The sequence below is a fragment of the Blennius ocellaris genome, assembly GCF_963422515.1.
Source record: "Blennius ocellaris genome assembly, chromosome: 24".
Taxonomy (NCBI): Eukaryota; Metazoa; Chordata; class Actinopteri; order Blenniiformes; family Blenniidae; genus Blennius; species Blennius ocellaris.
In genome coordinates, this window is record NC_137673.1 from 7,060,739 (window position 1) to 7,079,790 (window position 19,052).

Consider the following 19,052-nt stretch of genomic DNA (forward strand, 5'->3'; position numbering starts at 1 on the left):
CCGGAATACATATATTCCCTGTTGCCGTGAGGGCTGTAGAAATACACCCTGTTTCGTCATTGTCCCCGGCTGTGTATCATTAACTATCATTACTACCCACTTCCAGATAATCCTGCGCGGCTCAGGAGTGATGTTTTATATTGGCTTATTGATAATCCTCTTTGCTGGTTACACTGCGGGATCAATGAGGAAGACAAACACTCAGTGGCGTCACGTTTGTTCAGCTATAGTGAAACCACGCCGCCGCTGGATGAAACCCGCGATTCCGCCTAGTTTTCCCGGCTCGTCGAATCGCGTCTCTTTTTCAGGCTCCCGCTTAATGTATTCCGGGTATTAAAGCGGCGCCTCCCAGCTCATAGGAAACTTTCCCCCGGCTGGGCTCTTTGTCTGAGCCCCCCCCCCCCCACCCCCCCGCTACAGTGGGAGGGTGACGGGTTTGCCAGCCCCGGCAAGACTCCCCTCGGCTAAAATGTTGTAAATTAACACAATTAGCAGATCGCCATTCTGCTAATTAGCCAGTGGCGTCTGCCGAGAGACGGGTGGAGAGGAGAATCAGAGAGGGAACGGGAGTCGGGGGGGGAATTTCCCCTCCCTTCCTTCCCTCCCTTCCTTCGCTCCCTTCCTTCCTTCCCTCCCTTCTGTGTTGTTACCAAACAAACACTGGGACTTGCAGAAGAGAGCGGGAGAGTGTGAATGCGAAGTGTGTGCCGCCGCCGCCGCCTCGCTGTGTTTTACACTCCTTATAGTTCCCAACTATTTGTTTGCGGCTTTGCTTTTGTATGTTTTCAGCCCCGCTTGCCTTCCTTTTCACTTCTTGTCTCTTTTGTGTGCACAGTTAATGTGAGGCTGCGGCTGTTTGCTGTCGCTCTTTGTTTGTTCGTGTTTTGGTGTTTATTTGTATTCTGCTTTCTTTCGGTCCAATGTTGTGTCTTTGCAGCTTCTCGCTTTTTGTTTGTTTGGTGTTGTTTCTTTTTTTCTCTATGTAAACATGATATGTCCTACACAAACACGCCTGCCAGATGTTTTCCGACGTAAACATGCCGGCTGGCTGATTTTTTACGGGAAAATGTCTCTGAACTTATTTCCTTCGTGAATACTCCTGCTCATTTTTTTTTTCCAGCTTTTTTCCTACGTGAACAGACCTACGTGCAAATTTGCCTACTTGACAAAATTCTGCGAACTAATTTCCCTCGTTAATACACCTGCTGGCTTTATTCTCGTGGTTCTTTCTTGTAACTGAACATTCGTTAACATTTACTGTTCCCAGTGTGTTTTATTTGTGTATTTTATGCATTTACGTGTGAAATATTTGTGATATTTGACAGATTTTATGAGCAACATTGGTAAAAACCACAAAAAAAACAAAAAAAAACCAGGAAAGTTTTCGTGGTGTAGAACGTGAGTGAGAGCTCGTTGGGTGGACGTTCTGGACGTAAAGCTTAGAAAAAGCGTGTTGTGTTTAATGACTAATGTGAGAGGGACTGCAGTGCTGCTGCAGGTTGATTGAGGCGACGTGGAAAATGAAATTAGGGAGGAAAAGGCCGATTCGACTCGTTTTGGGTTTTTCTCTGGGCCGGAAATCGGGACGATCAGGATTGCTCCTCCTCCCCGACGACGCCACCTTCCCCGTGTCCACGGCGCCGTCGGGTTTATTGAGCCGTGTGTTTTTCTCTGACAAAAATCTTCCTCCTTGTTGGTTTTCATCCTTGGTCATTTCCTGGTGGCTGCATTGCTTTTTCACTTCACCCTTCTGTGCATGTGTGCTTACAGGAAAAAAAAAACACAAAACTAACAAAAAACTCAGCTTTCATGTGAATCGTTTGTCACAATTATAGTTTCCCTTCATGCCTACATATACGTATAACAAATCCTGTGTTTGTGGCAGCTTTTATTTTGTCCTTTACTTAAAATGTTTTGTACGTGTGGAACTGCGCCCTGTTATATCATCCCACTTCATTGAATTAGCCGCGTCTTAACAGGCGCAGAAGGAACGCGTTTGTGGCTGCTGGGTTGAGGCGTGCTGCGTCCCTCGCTTGTGCTCTGTTTGCCGGCTGCACTTCCTCTTGTGTTTGTGCTCGCCTCTCTCTCTCTCTCTCGCTCTCCCGCAGGAGAATAAGTGGATGTGAGGAGGAGAAGATTTGCTCCTCGGTGAATGGCTCTCATTGTGCGCCGCCGCTTTACTCGCATGGGCACAGAAAAAAAAAAAGAGAGAGAGAGAGAAAAGAAAACACGCACATAAACCAATTGTGAGGCGGGGATTGCTCAGCAGACCCCCAGCTGTGGGTCCCTACGTGCAGCCGCCGCCAGTCAATAAGTCGGCGGAAGCCGCCTAAATGACACCGATATTATCCTTTATTTGTGTGCACTAAGTCAAATCAAACGGGGGTTCAATGTGCCGTGCGGCTGCTGTGATTACGCCCCGGCCAGCCTTTGATAGCGCCGCGGCTTTGATAGCGAGACGACGATGGAGTCGCTGTGTGACTGTCAGTGTTTGCAGATGGCATTGGCTGGGATTAAAGGAAACAGTGGCTCTCCAGCCTCCCGAGGCAATAAAGGGGAGAGCCAGGTGAGTGTGTCTGAGATGAGATGGAGCAGAGGAGGAGGAGGAGGGAGGGGGGGGGCACGGAGGGAGTAAATAAGGGAAGGGGTGGCTGTGAAGAAAGGGAATGAAAAGGAGAGATATATATCGAAATGGATGGAGTCAGAATAAAAGGAGGTGAAGAGATATAAAGACGGATCTAGCAGGAGGGGAGGATGGAAAATGGATGACGGTGGGGAGGGGGTGGGGGGGGTGGTGGTAGAAAAGAGGGGGAGGCAGCAGGGAGGCATGGAGGAGAAGAGAGGCAGACAGGAAGGTAAAGAGAATGGTAGAGGGAGGGAGAGAGAGAGAGAGGAGGTCAAGGTGGAGCTGTGCAGACAGGAACCGAGCTTGAGACACAATGTGTTGTAATTCATAGCTCGCCACAGCTCCCGTGTGCGTGCCTGTGTTTGTCCGTCTGGGTCAGTGGATGTGAGCTCGTGTGCACGTCAGCACGCCTGAGTGCAGGCACAGATAGTTTTTTATTTTTTTTTTTATAAACGCCTGTGTGTCTGAGCTTTGTGTGTGTGTGTGTGTGTGTGCTTTGTGGCGCTCGGCGAAGCGCATTTTCAAACCCATCTCCAGCCACCTCAGATGAGCTGGGGATTATAGAGTGACCCTCAATGCCTCTGTCTTATTGGTCTGGCCGGGGTGCATTAGGCTGCCGTAACCAGACATCCCACCTTCCCTCCGTACCGCAGTGGAGCCGCTGACGCCCTCCGAGTCCCTCGCCAAGTGTTACGAATTAACAATTCATGTGTGGCTGCGCGCGGCAAGACACAAACACACACATCTCGCCCAAAAACAAAAACCAAAAAAATACCGACACACACCAGCTATAGGGAGAAAACAAGTACGAAGAGGTTTTAAAAATAAATAAGCACAGAGAGAGGGGGGGGGGGGGGCGATGAAAGCAAGGTGACCCACATACACACTGCCGCCACATATATAGCAAGGTGCAAATGTACAGGAGGACGTGGAAGGTAGAAGAAGAAACGGCGTCCCACGTCAGGGAGCAAGCAGCGTTAAGAAGAGCAGGAAAATGTGCAGAAAGTTTAAGGGGGGAAATGAAAGCAGCTCAAATCTTCAGCCATGAGCTTCACGGGGGGGGGGGGGGGGAATGGCAAGAGGCCTGAAGGACAACATGAGATATCCCAAGAGTTTGAAGCAACATGTACAAACACGAGGCTCGGGGGGGGGGGGGGGGGGGGGGGAGGAAGGTGGACCAAACCTGCACATGAGAACCACGGTGAAAAGAATCCTTCTACTCTTGTCAATCGCACCAGAAGATTTCAGGGTCGTTCGCACATTGTTCCTCGTGTCTCTGCGCCTCTGCGGGCAACTGAATGTTTCATTTCACGCTCTTTCAAAAACTTAAATTTTCTCAAATTTCAGCCGTAATTTTTCTCAGTTGTGGTTCTGTCCTGAGGAAGAGGAGCTCCCACAATAATGTGGCTCGTGTGTGTGTGTGTGTTGACTGAGTGTGAAGTATTGAGGCTTTATTCAGTCACTTGAGGCGACGATGAACCGCGATGGGAATGCAGCTGAGACTGCAAGGAGAAAGACGTAAAGATGTTCTTCCTTTTGTTGAGTACAGGTGGTTTCACCTTGGCGGATTTCTCCGCAGTGCTGAATTCACTTCTCTGACGGTGAGGCGTTACTGCGGCGTCAAGTTTTGAAAATATACCCGGTGTTTCAAAGAGAGATAAAGGTGTGGAGGTCAATTTAAGTGCAACGGCCCACCGGTTGATGAAGCCTCAGGAGGGATCTCGCCTTTTTAATGGGCCACCCTTCGTTTTAGGCAATTTGAAGGTGTTGTTATTTTAATTATTGCAAAAAAAAAAAGTTTGTATTAAGGCCCTAACATGTGTGTCTGTGTCTCTCAGGCTTAAAAATGCAGTGGACCCCCGAGCACAGCCAGTGGGCCGAGCAGCACTTCGACATATCGTCCACGACGCGCTCGCCGGCCCACAAGGCCGAGGCCTACCGGGCGGTCCCCGGCCACCTGCAGCGCTCCGCCACCTACCAGTACGCCTGGGCCAATGACGACATCTCGGCGCTCACCGCCTCCAACCTGCTCAAGAAGTACGCCGAGAAGTACTCGGGCATCCTGGAGATGCCGGTCTCGTACACCGAGGCGCCGGTGGTGATGAGCGGGCGTAAGGGGGAGCCGGAGCCGTGGCAGGACGGCGTCTACCCCATGAGCTGCATCCCGGAGGGGGTCTCCGTCAGGAAAGGGGGCGTGGCGGCGGCGTCGGAGGTGGTGTCCGGCATGTGCAGCTCCCCCGGCCTGGCCTCCAGCACCCTGAGCGAGCCCAGCTACTCCAGCAGCAGCTGCGGGAGCCACAGCGCCACCGCCCTGCACTCCTCGTCCATGGCGTCTCAGGAATACGGCCCCGCCTACAGCGGCTCCTACCTGCACAGCAGTTACAGCTCCCAGTCCGCCCCCACGCCGGCGATCCCCTCGCCGCTGCACAGCTCCGGGCTGCTCCAGCCGCCCCCTCCCCCGCCGTCACATCCCACTTTGGTCCCGGCCTACAACGGCGGCTCCCCCAACTTGTCAAGTTATAATTACCCCCCGGCAGGCTACCCGGCCCAGAGCGCGGTCGGACCGGGATACAGCCCCGGCGGCGCCCCCCCTCCCTCCTCCTACCTCCCCTCGGGCATTGCTGCACCCACGCCCCTTCCCCCGTCCTCCACTCTGCCTGGATACCCGTACCAGAGCCACAACCTGACCCCCATCGCCCCCACCCCTCTCGGCAGTAGCTCCTCCAACTCGTTGAAGAGGAAAGCCTTCTACATGACCGGACAAGGAGAGATAGACTCGTCCTACGGCAACTTTGGCTACGGCCAATCACGCGGCTCGTCCGACAGCCCCATGTACCGGGTGGCGGACAGCAGCAGCGCCAACGGCGGCGGATTTGACAGGAGTGCCGAGAAGTCGTCTTTACCCTTTAATCCTCAGAAACAGTCCGCCATGCCGTCGGAGCAGCAGCAAAGGAAGTACGGCGGCCAGGCAGCAGGGGGGCCGCTGACCCCGCCCGCCTACGTCTCCTCCAGCCTGGGGGGTTCTCGCTCCGCGGACTCGCTCGCCAGCTTCACGTCGCCGTCCCTCAGCGAGCAAGGCACCGACGACCACCGCCTCCACCTCTCCCACTCGGCGGCGGGGCCTACCTCCTCCTCCTCCACCTCCTCGTCGCGACCCGCCGAAGAGCAGCTGAAAACCAGCGACCCCCACCTCCTGGACATGGTCACCTCTGAAATCGTGCAACAGGGACCCCCTGTGGACTGGAGTGACATCGCGGGCCTGGACCTGGCCAAGGTGACCCTGAAGGAGGAGGTGTTGTGGCCCATTCTGCGCCCGGACATGTTCAGCAGTTTGGGGCCGACCCCGCGCTGCGTGCTCCTGTTCGGCCCCCGGGGCAGCGGCAGGACGTTGCTGGGCCGCTGCCTCGCCAGTCAGCTGGGGGCGCCGTTCCTCCAGCTCAGCGGCTCCACGCTGGCCACCAAGTGGCTGGCGGACGGGGACAAAATAATCCGGGCGTCCTTCTTGGTGGCGCGCTGCCGGCAGCCCTCGGTGCTGTTCATCAGCGAGGTGGACATGCTCCTGTCGGCCCACCTGAGCGAGGAGAGTCCCGTCAACCGGCTGAAGGGGGAGCTGCTCGCCCAGCTGGACTCGCTGCTCATGGGCTCGGGCGAGGACGGAAACCAAGTGCTGGTGGTTTGCTCCACCAGCAGACCCCAGGACATGGACGAGGGCTTGCGCAGGTACTTTGCCCGGAGGGTCCTGGTGCCCCTGCCGGACAGCGCGGCCCGGCACCACATCGTGAACCAGCTCCTGACCCAGTCGCAGCACAAGTACTGCCTGAGCGAGGAGGAGCTGGGGCTGCTGGTCCAGCGCACCGAGGGCTTCTCCGGACTGGATCTGGCCAGGCTCTGCCAGGAGGCCCTCGTGGGTCTGTTACACGCCTCCACGCAGGGCATGGACATGTCGGGGATGATGCCCCGGGGCCAGATCCGGCCCCTCACCTACCAGGACATTGACGGCGTCTTTTGTAAATCCCAAGCCAGTATATCGCAGAAAGAGATTGACACTTACACCGAGTGGAACAAAATGTTCGGCTGCAGTCAGTGAGGAGACAGATCCCGCCCTTGAGACAAAGAAGAAGAAGAAGAAGGAAAAAAAAGAGGCATCCCACTATTCCTCCCCTCAGGGCAAAAGCATTGTGCTGGAGGGAAAAGGCACACAGAAGGCCAACACAAGCCCACAGAGTTCTCACAAGCAGGGTCCAGAGGCTCCCCGAGACCTGGTCTGACGAGGCGACCGGCGGTTTTTGCAGTTAACGAGCACGAGTTTTGGTTTGAACGCTTGACGCCGCGGGACGCCAGGCGTTGTTTACACGTTGCGAGCAAGGCGGCTTCGGCGGAGGCGCTCCGCCGTCCGTGTGTATATATATCGTCGCGTTGTCGTTTCTTGAGATTTAGTTGGCTATCCAAGTGCCTGAAGTGGTGCTTTTCTCATTTCCTTTGTTTGGTTGCCTCACAATCTACATTCATGGCATGAGCTGATGATTACTAAAGAGCTTTAAAAAAAAAAAAAAAGGAAAAAAAAAACTCCAGCGGTGAGTCAGAGAACACGCAAAGTGACGGCCGCCGCCGGCAGCAGTCGCTCGTCCTTCTATTGTCTTGTTGAGGGCGGTTCACCGTCGGGGCGACAGTATTCTGGGCTCCGACTCGCGCTTATCGATTCCGACCCCGCGCCTGCAAAACAAACAAACAAACAAACAAACGTAACAACAAACAACACTCAGGAAAGCGTTTGTGAATTGTACAGTACCTCAAGATATCTTGACGACGAAAAGCACTAAGATCCAAGAGAATCTGGCACCGTCGACCGTGGACCTGGAGACGCTGCAGTCAACAGCGACGAGGTGACAATGAATGTATTAGACGTGTTCTGGATTCATGACGAATACTCTATACTGAGAGTAAAAATGTTTGTTTGTTGTTTTTTTATTTGTCCTTTCTACTTGATCTTCCATTGATCGTCCACTCTGTGTCTTTCATTGTTTTACGGCGTTGAAGTGGAGGAGGCGGTATCTTTGCATTGAGGTGCATCACGGTTTCACTCTGCACCGTTTGGAAATTCACTTATTTGCTTTCTCACTGAGCGAGATTCCGAGCAAGCGGGTTAACTTATCTGGACTCCATCCAGCTGGAATGAAGTCCACGCTTATCAATTATTGTTTCCCGCCGAATTTTATTTGTTTTTTTGTTTTGTTTTTTGGACAGATTATGGTGGGTGGAACTCGCTGGGGCCCGCTTATGACCTCCGAGGAGGAAAAATAAAATGTTTCCACCGTCGGCTAGCGTGCCAACACTCATCCGCGCTATTCTTAGACGTGCGAAGATATTTTAGATTCATTAAGAAAACTGGTGGGACGGATTAAAACGGCTGCCAACGCCGTGAGCTGCACAGACTTCACTGTATTTATTGATTTCATTCACTTTGAATTCATTTTAATGTCCAATCAGAAGATTAAATCGATCGATGATTACTGACTTCTTTGAGCCCAAATATAACAAAGTGTTTAAACTTATTAGAGGACATAACAGATGTATTAGCAGAGGTAACAACAATACACATGAGAGTATTAAATAACAGAACACTGCAGGGCGGCAAGCCTGGAAACGACGACGCGTAATAAACGAGAGTCGCGTCGTTTTCAGTGAGAAAGCAAATAACTGCATTTCTAAAAGAGTCTTATTTGTTTCAGTTAATGTCTCCTCACGTGTTTCTGCTTTCATTATGTGACTTCAAGAAAGCTTTCTTTTCTTTCTTTTTTTTTTGTCTCACGAAAAATGTCCAAACTCGTCCGACTGGAATCGCGTCGCAATGCACAATCGTGAAATTCTCTCAGCTTCAACAATTAAATTGATTAAATGGCTGAAAATTGCTCGTAAAATCGTAAAAGTTGCTTATTAGAATATTGGAGCCAATTTGCAGCAAAGACGGCGGAATTCCAGTTGGACCTTTTTTTGGCATTTCAACTTTATATATATATATATATTTATCTGAAAACCACCTGAAAATCAACCAGAGGTCAAAGGTCGTTCTACGATGTGGTCGGTTGACAAATGTCGTCACGGTCCAACCAGCCGCCTGCGTGTAGATAAGAGGGGAGGGGAAATGTAGGTAAACGTACAGCTGCCTCAAGAGAAACAAAACAAACAAACAAACAGAAGAGAAACGGGATCAGAGTCGACATTTTCTACCGCAAAATGCAAAACTTCTCGAAACCCCGACGTCGTGACATTTTAAACACGTAAATGTCTTAATATTTCATCTTTTATTATCAAATGAATTCGTGTCGTTATATTATAACCCACTACTTTACGACAAACGTCAACCTATTATCACATTTATTTCACCTTATCCTGTTTTACAATCTTACAAAACTTTATTGCACATTTTTATTGTTATGTGTTAAGAAATCATGTTCCAACATGAAATTCGTATTTTCTTTGTGAAACGTAATCAATTATATCATTTTTTTTGTACGTAGAAACGTGGCAATACTATATATTATAGTACGAAGTGTTTAACATCGCTTTATGAATGAAGTGAGGTTCACGGTTTAACGCAAAGATATTTTGGGAAACCAAATTTGACCGTGTGGAAATGAATTGTACTGTTATGAAGCTTTTTTTTTATGCCACTATCTCATGAAACGATTCGGAAATATGCAGAAAATATGCTGTAATGTGGTCGCACACTGTCGAGGTTCATCACAATGTTGAAGTTTCACCTGCTGAGGAAGTTTCACGCTTCGTAATTCAGATTTGATCGTGTTTTGTGGTGAATTGTTTTATGACGTTCCAACGGGACGTCATCGTGTCATTTGGTGAGACGTAATGGAGTCATATCACGAAATGGTCGTGTAACGCCCATTTGTTTTAATTATTATATCTCGTTGATATACTTTTGTAAATTTCAATCACGAAACATGAAAATCTCCAGTTTTTTGTTAAATTTAATCAACTCATATCATGAGTCAATTTTGTACATTATTTGATAATTTTCTTAGTATGTGTGTGTGTATAACTATATATATAAAACTATATATATATATATATATACAATAATGAAATTTCACAATACAAAAGCAAGTCATTTTGTCAACTTCCTTCTTAATAATTGAAAGTTTTCCGATGCAGTTTGCATCAATTATTTCCTTAAAACTTTTTAATATTACATTTTGACTCCACTTCGTCACGTGGAATATTATACCCACCAGTTCATTTCAGTTTTTCCCGACGTACCTTTGACATGTTTCGACTGGATCCTCTCGTCTCCGTCGGAAACGTCTGTCGGTTTTAATGAATCCAGACCAAACATGTCAAAAGTAAGTTAAACAACCTAATTGCCTGAAGAGAAGATAAAATACTAATCATACCGAGAAAAAAAAAATACAAGTGTGATGGACGCGGAGCAGTTTCACTTGTGGCAGCCGTACGACACAAACTGAAGGAATCTCGTGTGAAAATTCCCGTCCGTCTTTGAGTTCCCGTTCCATCCTCCAGGAAACGTCGAGGAATGAAAGGAGGTGTATCTTCTCCACGTGGTTGTATGGAGGTGGGGGGGGGGGTTTCTGCTGAGCGTCAGCAAAACTGATGGTGAGGAGAGGAAGGCGGTACGAGTGTGGAGGTGTAGGGGGGGGAGGAAGGAGGGGAGGGGGGGGGGGGGTCCGTCAGAAAACCACCCTCAAAAACAATCCAGAATTCCTTCTGTCAGCAAATCCTCTGGAGAGAAAGTCCCTTCGGACAGAAAAACCTACTAATGCACTTCAGAGCACATCACAGCAGCACCGGCAACACGCTCTCTTCTCCTCTTTTACAATCCCTTCTTCTTTCAAACGCTCTTTAAAGCATTTCTACCTCGTGGTTCCATTGGATCTGTTGTTTTTTTGGTTTTGTTTTGGGTTTTTTTTTTTTTTCCAAAATGTCTGACATTTGTGGATACATTTAAAATTAAAAAACAAACAAAAAAAAAACTTTAAAAGGTTTAAAAAAAACAAACAAACAAACAAAACGTGTGAACAAGACCATGATTTTATTTTGGGGTTTTTTTTTTGTTTTGTTTGCGCAGTCTACCTCACACGACTGTACTCAAAATGTTACTGCTCGCTAACGGTTGCAGCATAGCCTAGTGTGTGTGTGTGTGTGCATCCCGAGTCAACACACACACACACACCAACACACACACACACACACACACACACACACACGGTTCGCCTCGGAAGGTGACCCGTTTAAAAAAAAAAAAAAAAAAAAAAAAATGTATAATCCAATACATTTGCTTTAATCTTTTGTGAACTACTGTGGTTGTGCGCGTGTGAATGTGTATATACGTGGGCACACTCTTTCTTTCTGTTGTTGGTTTTGTTTTTTGTTTTTTTTATTTAGTGTGTTGAATTTTATAAATTGTTAGTATATATAACACACTTGCACAACTTTAAAAACCAGAGTGTAACGTGTTTCCGTTGTACATACCTATACATACAATACAAATGCACCACTTTGTTTATAAGTGTGAATATGTTGCCATACTTGCAGTCAATGTATTTTCATGTAATCTGAGGTACAAGCAGCAACAAACGATTCATTAAAGACGTTTTCTTGGGAGATTATTTGCTTGTACATGTCATTTTTTGTTGTTTAAAAAAAAAAAAAATGTATTTATCGTCACCGGTCACATTAAAGAAAAAATCTGATTAATGACGCAGTTTATTTATCTTCGCGCAGAGAAATAAATGTATTGTCCTGCCAAAAAAAAATAGCCCAGTTGAAAAATCGCCTTAATGAGCCTTGAGTTACTCACCCTTGTGTGCAATTATAAAATCATCGGCGTTGCGCAGAAAGCCCGCGCTGTCGCTTCGCTCATTAAAATGCAACAATTCATTTCTCTCGCCGGCGCTAAGAGTGGCAAGACCAAAACATTAAAGCATTAAAGCATTAATTATATTTCTCCATCACAAAGAATTTGGATTATGCGAGCACTCTTAATGAAAATGATGTGCATTTGCCCGCTGCATTCCGGCGGTGTCATTATGTGGCTGGTGGCGAGGTGTGGGAAGCCGCTCGCCGGAGCCTCTATAATTATCCAACGAAAACTCTAACGCGACGCCGGGGGGGGGTCGGAGGGCGCGCAGGACTGCTGTTTTCTTTATTTCCCCCACTTTGAAACATGCTACAGCCATGATCAGAAGTCATTCATCACACGGGGCTTTTGTTTTTTTGGTTTTGTTTTAATTCATTTGTCCGTCTTTATTTTTTTTTAATTCGAGCTGATTTTTTGGGGGGGTCTTTTGATGGTTGATTGTAGCTCGTTATTGGTAAAAAAAAAAAAAAAAGTCAGTTGGTTGGGTTTGATGCGTCTGCTTCAGTTCTTCACGTTCCCCCGAGCACCGACACGATCTCGGCAATCTAAAGCGCCCGGAGTTCAGTCTGAATGACGACCCGTCCGGTTTGAAACCGGCCCAGGATTCATATTCCGCCTCCAGCAGCCCCGAACCCCCCCGGGAAGCAGAGTGGAAGATGTGTTTATGGACCGCCATCCTTGGTTTCGTGACCAATTCTGAACCACAACCATTAAAAGAATACATTTGTATCGTCATAGCAACCAAAACGCTTTGATCAGTAACCAATAATAGTTGGGGGGAAGGAACCCAAAATGACTGGACTGGGACTTTTTATCCAGGAGACAAAACCACAATCGTTAAAAATAAATACAATTGGTCCAGAAATGAAACACACTTGGATCATTTTAGGATCTATAAGTAATTGAGTTGCTTTAGCTTAGAAGCTAAAAAATAAAACACTTCAAAATATCAGTTCGAATCCAAAATGTGTGATTGTGAAGCGTAAATAAAGGGAAGAGCCCAGAACATTTGCTCAGTAATAGTCGGACAGGAGTCGGTGAACTTGGTTGTGAACCGACATTTCTTGGTCAGAGGAAATGAACGTGCAGCTCAACACACCTGAATCTGATGATGTCATCACTGAGCTCCTCACTGCATTCAGCTGTGGCTCAACAGAGACGCCGGCCCGGTTCTGCAGGACCGGCGCCGCTGGGTTCCCCCTTCAAGTCACGGTAAGAAAACCAGTTTGTTTCCTTGGCTAAAGGCCAAAACTAGGAACCAGAATTGCTTGAAAACCAGAATATTTGCTTCGAAAACAGAATCAGACGTACCTTGGTCGGAACCAAAAATCGCTGGAAACGTTCCGGGGCCAAATTTCTTGAAACAAAGCAAAAAAGACGACGAGGAATCAGAAAACGCCGTTTTTGTTCTTCCGGGTCCCACCGCCTCGCCGGGGTGCAGTACCCGCCGCGTCCACCGGTTCGTTTGACGAACAGACGGACGCACTGCCGATCCTCCCGCCCCCCCCCCCCCCCCCCCTTTCCTCTTAAAAGGTTTACGTTCTTTTTTTGTCGCCGGTCCGAGCGCACGTTCGACCCCCGGGGTCATCGGGCGCGACGCCGACGCGTCCCCTCCACTGGAAAGGACCCGGTAAAGCTCGGCCTCCGCGGCCCCCCGCTCACTCCTTCTGCACGACAATTAAAATATGCTAAGTGATCATTTTCCTTAAGTAGTCTTAAATGTGCAATCCATTCAAATATGAGAGGAAATTGCCCACAGCTCGCAAAAAAAAAATGGAAGAAAAAAAAAAAACACACACGGGGTGGATGAACAGGGGGTAAAGCTGGAATAAATTATGCAAATAACACAAAGGACTTTACCACTTGAAAGCCTAATTTTCCTATAATCAGCACACTGTCGCCTAATATTTTTTCCCCACCTCTTATTAAAAGTGACTGTTCTTTTGCCGATCGTCAGATGGCTCTATCCGTCTCGCCGCTCCGTGAAAGGACTGCAGCCCGCCAGACTAAATGCTAAAGCGTTTTGCCGGAGCTTTTAGATGATGGTTACATTCCCACACAAGTAATTATGCGTCGGAGAGTCCAGAAATAAGGTTTAATTATACAGTAATCGCCTGTGATGGACACTAGGAAGTGGTGAGCGCCGCCAGACTGCAATCCATCAATGACAAACCTCTGGCCAGTTTTAATTCCTCCTCATTTGCATCCTAACCTCCACACCAAGTTGCGCAAACGCTGTTAAATGTTAATAGGACCTGTCTCGCCACTCAAAATGAATGCTTAAGCCATTTTTTGAGCCACTTTCCCGCCTCGCCCCTCCTCGCCCGCCCTCCCTTGTTTCATCTCTTTCACTCCGTCTCCACGCTCTCCGCCTGTCATCCGTCGTCCTCATCTCCTCCACCTCCTCCTCCTCCTCCTCCTCCTCCACCTCCTCCTCCTCGCAGGCCTTCGCCGTGCAGGAGGGAGGAAGACGAGGCAACCCGACGGTCACCGCCGCACTAATTGGGAGCAACACTTACAGTTTTATCTCCCCTCGCCGCTAATAGCGGTCCGCGCCGAGGTAGCTCACCTCCGGAAGAGGAATGGACGGAGGAGAAGAAGGCAGCAGGTAGTGGAGGAGTGTGGGAAGTGTGTGTGGAGGAGGGGGGGTGGAGGCGGGGGGTAAAGTCGGGTGAAATTCCTCCTCGACTCGGTGTGAGATTGGGCCCTCCAGCCATCATGGTTAATCCATATCCCGCAGGACCTCGGACTCAATTCCCTGCTTCATTAATTGAAAACGATGGCCTTTTTCTACCCCCCCTCCCCCCATCCCCCCAAAAAAAGTGTGTGAATAAAACAAGGAGGCATTTATATATATATATATATATAAAAAAAAAAAAAAAAAAAAAGAAGCATTTTGTCTGGTTTTGTTCCTGAAGTAGCCGCAATCTCATTATGTCTCTGTGCTGCATTTCAAAATGTGCTATCATCTTTGTCTTGATTGTCTCGCAGCGTCGGGAGAGATAAATACACTCGGCGCTTTGCTTTGCCGCGCCGCTGCCAGGACTGTTTTTCACTGAATCATTTGAAGTCTTATCAGCCTTTATGGAAATAAAGCCTTTGCTTAATAAAGTGTTTCACAGGCTTCGGGAGAGAGGCACATAAACACCTTTTTTCTCCCGACAACGCCATCATTAGTGCATCTTGTTCAATGCTTTACACATAATTGGAATCAACATCTATTGTTCGCGTTCTTGACCTTCCACTTGTTTTCCAGCAGACACTCAGAAACATTGTATTACTGCTGAGAGGGAATCTTAACTAGGAGAACACATGCTAAGTGCCTTTGCTTTGTTTTATCAGGGGCACATAGCTTCACTTTGAATATAACTTGAAAACTCACACCGATCTGATTTAATGATTAAAAAAAACACAAAAAAAAACACCCACGGCGGTAGAGCGTGGGTCCCTAAATATATTCAAATTAATCTGATTCTATTATGAGTGGCTGACGGGGTGTGGCAGGTATGGACATCCAGGCGTATCGAGATATTTCGGGGTTCTGTGTCTGGTATTGGTGAGCCGATTTCCTGGCTTGATTGGCGCCCTGATGTGTTTCACCTGTGCCCGAGTGTGTGACGGGCTTCACCTGCCGGCTGCTCTCGAAGTCGGCCTTCAGTTCTGCGCTCGTATCCCTGGCCTGAAACGAGAAGAGTTGTTCTCTCACGCGAGATTCAGACTTCTACGTCGACGCACGTTGAGTTTCCGGCTGTACTGCGGTGGAGATCAGAAACGGCTTTCGGGAGATCGTCTTTTAAGAAGAGGCCCCTGGCACAGATCCGGTTCCGCCTCGTAAGGTGGCCAACCATCGCAGCCAAACCGAAAGCGAAGCAGGAATAATTCTCTCGACGACGCCTCGTTCGGGAAAGTTAGAAGCCAAAATGAACGACCTACAAACAGATTTTCTCTTTATGAGCATCTCTGTTTGTTTGAAGACGACAAACTGAACGGTTAAATATCTCTGATGCCAGACGACGAGTGTGCAGGACTGTCCGCCAACGGCAGCCACGAGAAGCCAATGAGAACACCTTGAACGCTCGCCGCCGTCCTTGAACGCCTCTCAAAACGTGCGAACAATGAGCACACGCGACGCCGTCCTGTCACCTTGAAAAGCCTCTCCGAGAATCCAAAGAGTGCTTGTGACCGATGCCCACCGCCGTCCGAGAACGCGTGAGGAAAACCACAAAGAACTCTCAAGTACTCGAGTTAAAAAAAAAAAAGCAAGAAGCGTGGACGGACGAGGCTAGGAGACGTTGAACACCTCAGGAAGAAACGATCATCCTTAATTTTCTGTTGAGAAAAAAAACATTTAAACAAGCTGAGCTCAAAGATGTGAAAAAGTGCAACTTTCTTTGAAACCGTTTTTAAAAAGTGAAAGACAGACTGAGATGACCGATTATTGGAGGTGTCCCTGAACACATCCTGAAGAATGGCGGGAATAAGTAGATAGCCGACGCTCCAAACAAGAGTTGGACACTCTTGAAACTCCTGTTAATACTGAAGACATAAACACAATATCTGCTCAATTTTATCCTTTTGATGATTATTAGAACTTGACAAAAGCAGATGATTCCTTTAAGACGAGTCGGATCCTTGAAGCTGTGAAGGAACATATTGTCAATGTGAAGATGTCGGTTTTATGGCTCCACGGAATAATGTAACTTTAAAAAAAATAATTAAAAAAAGACTCCCGTTTTAAAAGTGGCTGCGCCTCCGTCACCACGGAAACAAGGAAAACGCACTTTTTCTGCTGCTGCTACACGTGCAAATTCTGCACACTTGCATGTAGTGTCATCACAAAAACAACCAACAGCGCCGCCAAGTGGCCTGGCATGCTTTACACAGCTTTGTTTGATTTTCCTCTTTTAAATTGCAAGAAAATTAAAAAGCCACAGTTTCCCTCTAACAGCTGAGCACGAGACAAGGGTTTGAGACGTTCATATTTGATAGATTTCCATGGCCGACTTCCAGACTGTTGCGTCGGCTGAATCGGTGGCAGAATTAGATCAGAGCGGCGAGTCAGACTCTGTAAATGTTGGCAAGCGGATCAGAAGTGAAACCTTGTGGAGCTTCTCGTGCTTTACTCCGACATCCAGCATGCAAATGCTGCTCTTGATTATGCTAATATATCATTATGTTAATGGCGTCCATCTTTAATAATGCATGATGTTGGCCTATTGATAATGCATTGCATTTATTCTCATGCAAATTGTAGGGTGGGCGCCTATTAATTGACACTTATCAACGATTCCAAATCAGAATAATTAAAAGAAATTGCTTTGATTGTTTTTTTGTGAAATGTACTCGCCCTGTCTGCTCCTCTTCAGACTTTCGCTCGGGTCTATGTGTGTCATCGGCGCCGTATCGTTTCTTTATTTGGAGATCAGAGCCGTTTCTTTGGGTGTAACAGCTGGCTGTTATCAGTCCGGCTCCCGAGCAGCCATCATGGAGATTCCAAAAAAAAAAAAAAAATTGTATTTGATCGCTCGGCCCCGTCGCTAACAAGGAGTCAGACGTGAGTCATCGGAGAGAGAGAGAGAGAAACTTAAAACGAGCCTTTTTCCGGCGTCACAGGAGGGTACCTTCAGATACACTCCTCTTCTTCTTCTTCTTCTTCCCCCCCCCCCCCCCCCTCCCTGTCCTGTTGTTGTCAGATCGGCGCCGTTCGCCTCGCCGAGCGTTCACAGGCACTCGGGGACGGGTTGTCGCGTTAGCGGTGAGTGGCAGACCGACCGACTGACAGCCAGCGCGGCGGCGGCGGCGGCGGTCTCTGGAGGATTCCTCCTGAGGAGGTGTCGCTGAGCCGACCAGCAGGGACTGTGATGTGCATTCGGCGGTGCCACAGACCTCCACAAAAACAGGATTTGTTGTTTTTTTGTTTTGTTTTGTGTGTGTGTGTTATGTGTCATGTTGGGGAGGCGGTTTAATCTAATAATGTTTTTAAAAGTCGCCTGTCGGCTGCTTTTCAGATCACTGCTCGTTCCAGTCTTCCCAGACAAGTGACGGGCGCCTTCAAAACACAAATCTCTGCTCTTTTGGATTGATTTGGAGGAAGCACACACTGTACTATCATCATCATCATCATCATCATCATCATCAGAAGAAGAATCCCCAGTTTGTTGTGTTAGCTTAGCTACGACCCTCACGCACACAAATCAACTTTCCTCCTCCTGAACACGGAAAATTGGTCAAAATGTCGCAATAAAAAAGATTTCAAGCCAGAGTTCAAGGGTGAAAAACTCCAGACTAAGAATGAAGTTTTAAAAATGGGCGATTAAGCCAAAGTTTTCAGGCGTCAAACTGAATTTTTCACTTATAAAGTCACGTCGTCGGATAAAGTCCCAACAGCCAAAGTTGGTTTTCACTTTAAAAAGACGCAAAAGCAAACTAAAACAAAATTTTGAGAGTGACGTTGAAATTTGAAAAGAGAGGAATTGAAGAGACAAAATCAGACAACAGAGACAAAATCTTGAAAGTAAAGCCACTTTTTATTTGTTTAACTACAAACAAAGACTCATTTTTCAAATGTTGAGAATCGTTCTCTGCTAAAGAATTGTTTATTTTTATTGGATTTTCTCATTCTTCAAGTTGTTTCTCCTGTTTTTCCCACAGCCTTTTTTCTTCATGACTGATCTTTTGTCAATGTATTGTCTCGATATTCTTGATAACTTCCTCCCCTGACATAACAACTCAGCTCAGTCTGAGGCTCACGAATCCCTCGGCCGTTTCCATCCTTGCAGTTGATCGCTGTACGTCACTGCAATCTCCCCGCACGAGCGTCGTTTAGCGTCGTCATGTCAGGAGTTTGCAGCGACACAAACAATTCCGGCTCGGTGTGATTGATGTCAACTCATCGTCGTCCTCACCGTGGTGTCGTTTCCATGCAGGATCGTCGACGGCGTCGGAGGCGGGGGACTTTCCGCGTCACGGCGGACGGAGACGTCCAATTAGCGGCGGTCGGGTTGCGTTTGCTTGGTAAAGATCGCACACCTACATGCAGACACACACGGTCACGCGAGTGGGTGGAGGGGGGGATGGGGGGGTGCGGGGGCGGCGCCACACACACAACCGCCTGCTGTTTCCAGGTGCTGGGCGGGGAGGGGGAGGGGGAGGGGGGGATTGGGGGAACGTGGCCGTGATGGCGGCGGCAATCTCACCCAATCATGTGTACCGGGAATGACTTCATTAGGAGGGCCTGTAGAAGTCCGGAGCCTGGGAATTGTGTTTGTGTCGGGAGGGGGGGGGAAGGAGGGAGGGAGGGGGGGGGGAGGGAGAGGAGGAGGAGGAATGAGTCCTGAATCCCTCTTTTATCTGGCGGCTGATGGAGAGATCCAAATCAACAGCTGTCAGTCAGCTGGGCTGCAGGGCGAAGGCCTCCAGCGGTGGAGGGGGAGGTGGGCAGGGGGGAGGGGGCGGGGGGAGGGAGGGAGGGGGGGGGGGGTGAGGACAGGGTCTGACTGATGAGGTGAGTGTCGGCCCCGGGTACCGTCACAG

At 48.4% G+C, this 19,052-nt stretch overlaps 1 protein-coding gene across 1 annotated transcript in view; it reads left to right on the forward strand.

Moving 5' to 3' along the window:
- Window positions 1–6,713, forward strand: part of LOC308147674 (fidgetin-like) — a gene marked incomplete at both ends in the record, with an annotated part of 31,441 nt that extends 24,728 nt beyond the window's left edge. The window contains one exon of the mRNA XM_080519966.1: window positions 4,465–6,713. Coding sequence (XP_080376092.1) covers window positions 4,465–6,713 — 2,249 coding nt within the window. The remainder of the gene's footprint in view (window positions 1–4,464) is intronic.
- Window positions 6,714–19,052: the final 12,339 nt, after the last annotated feature.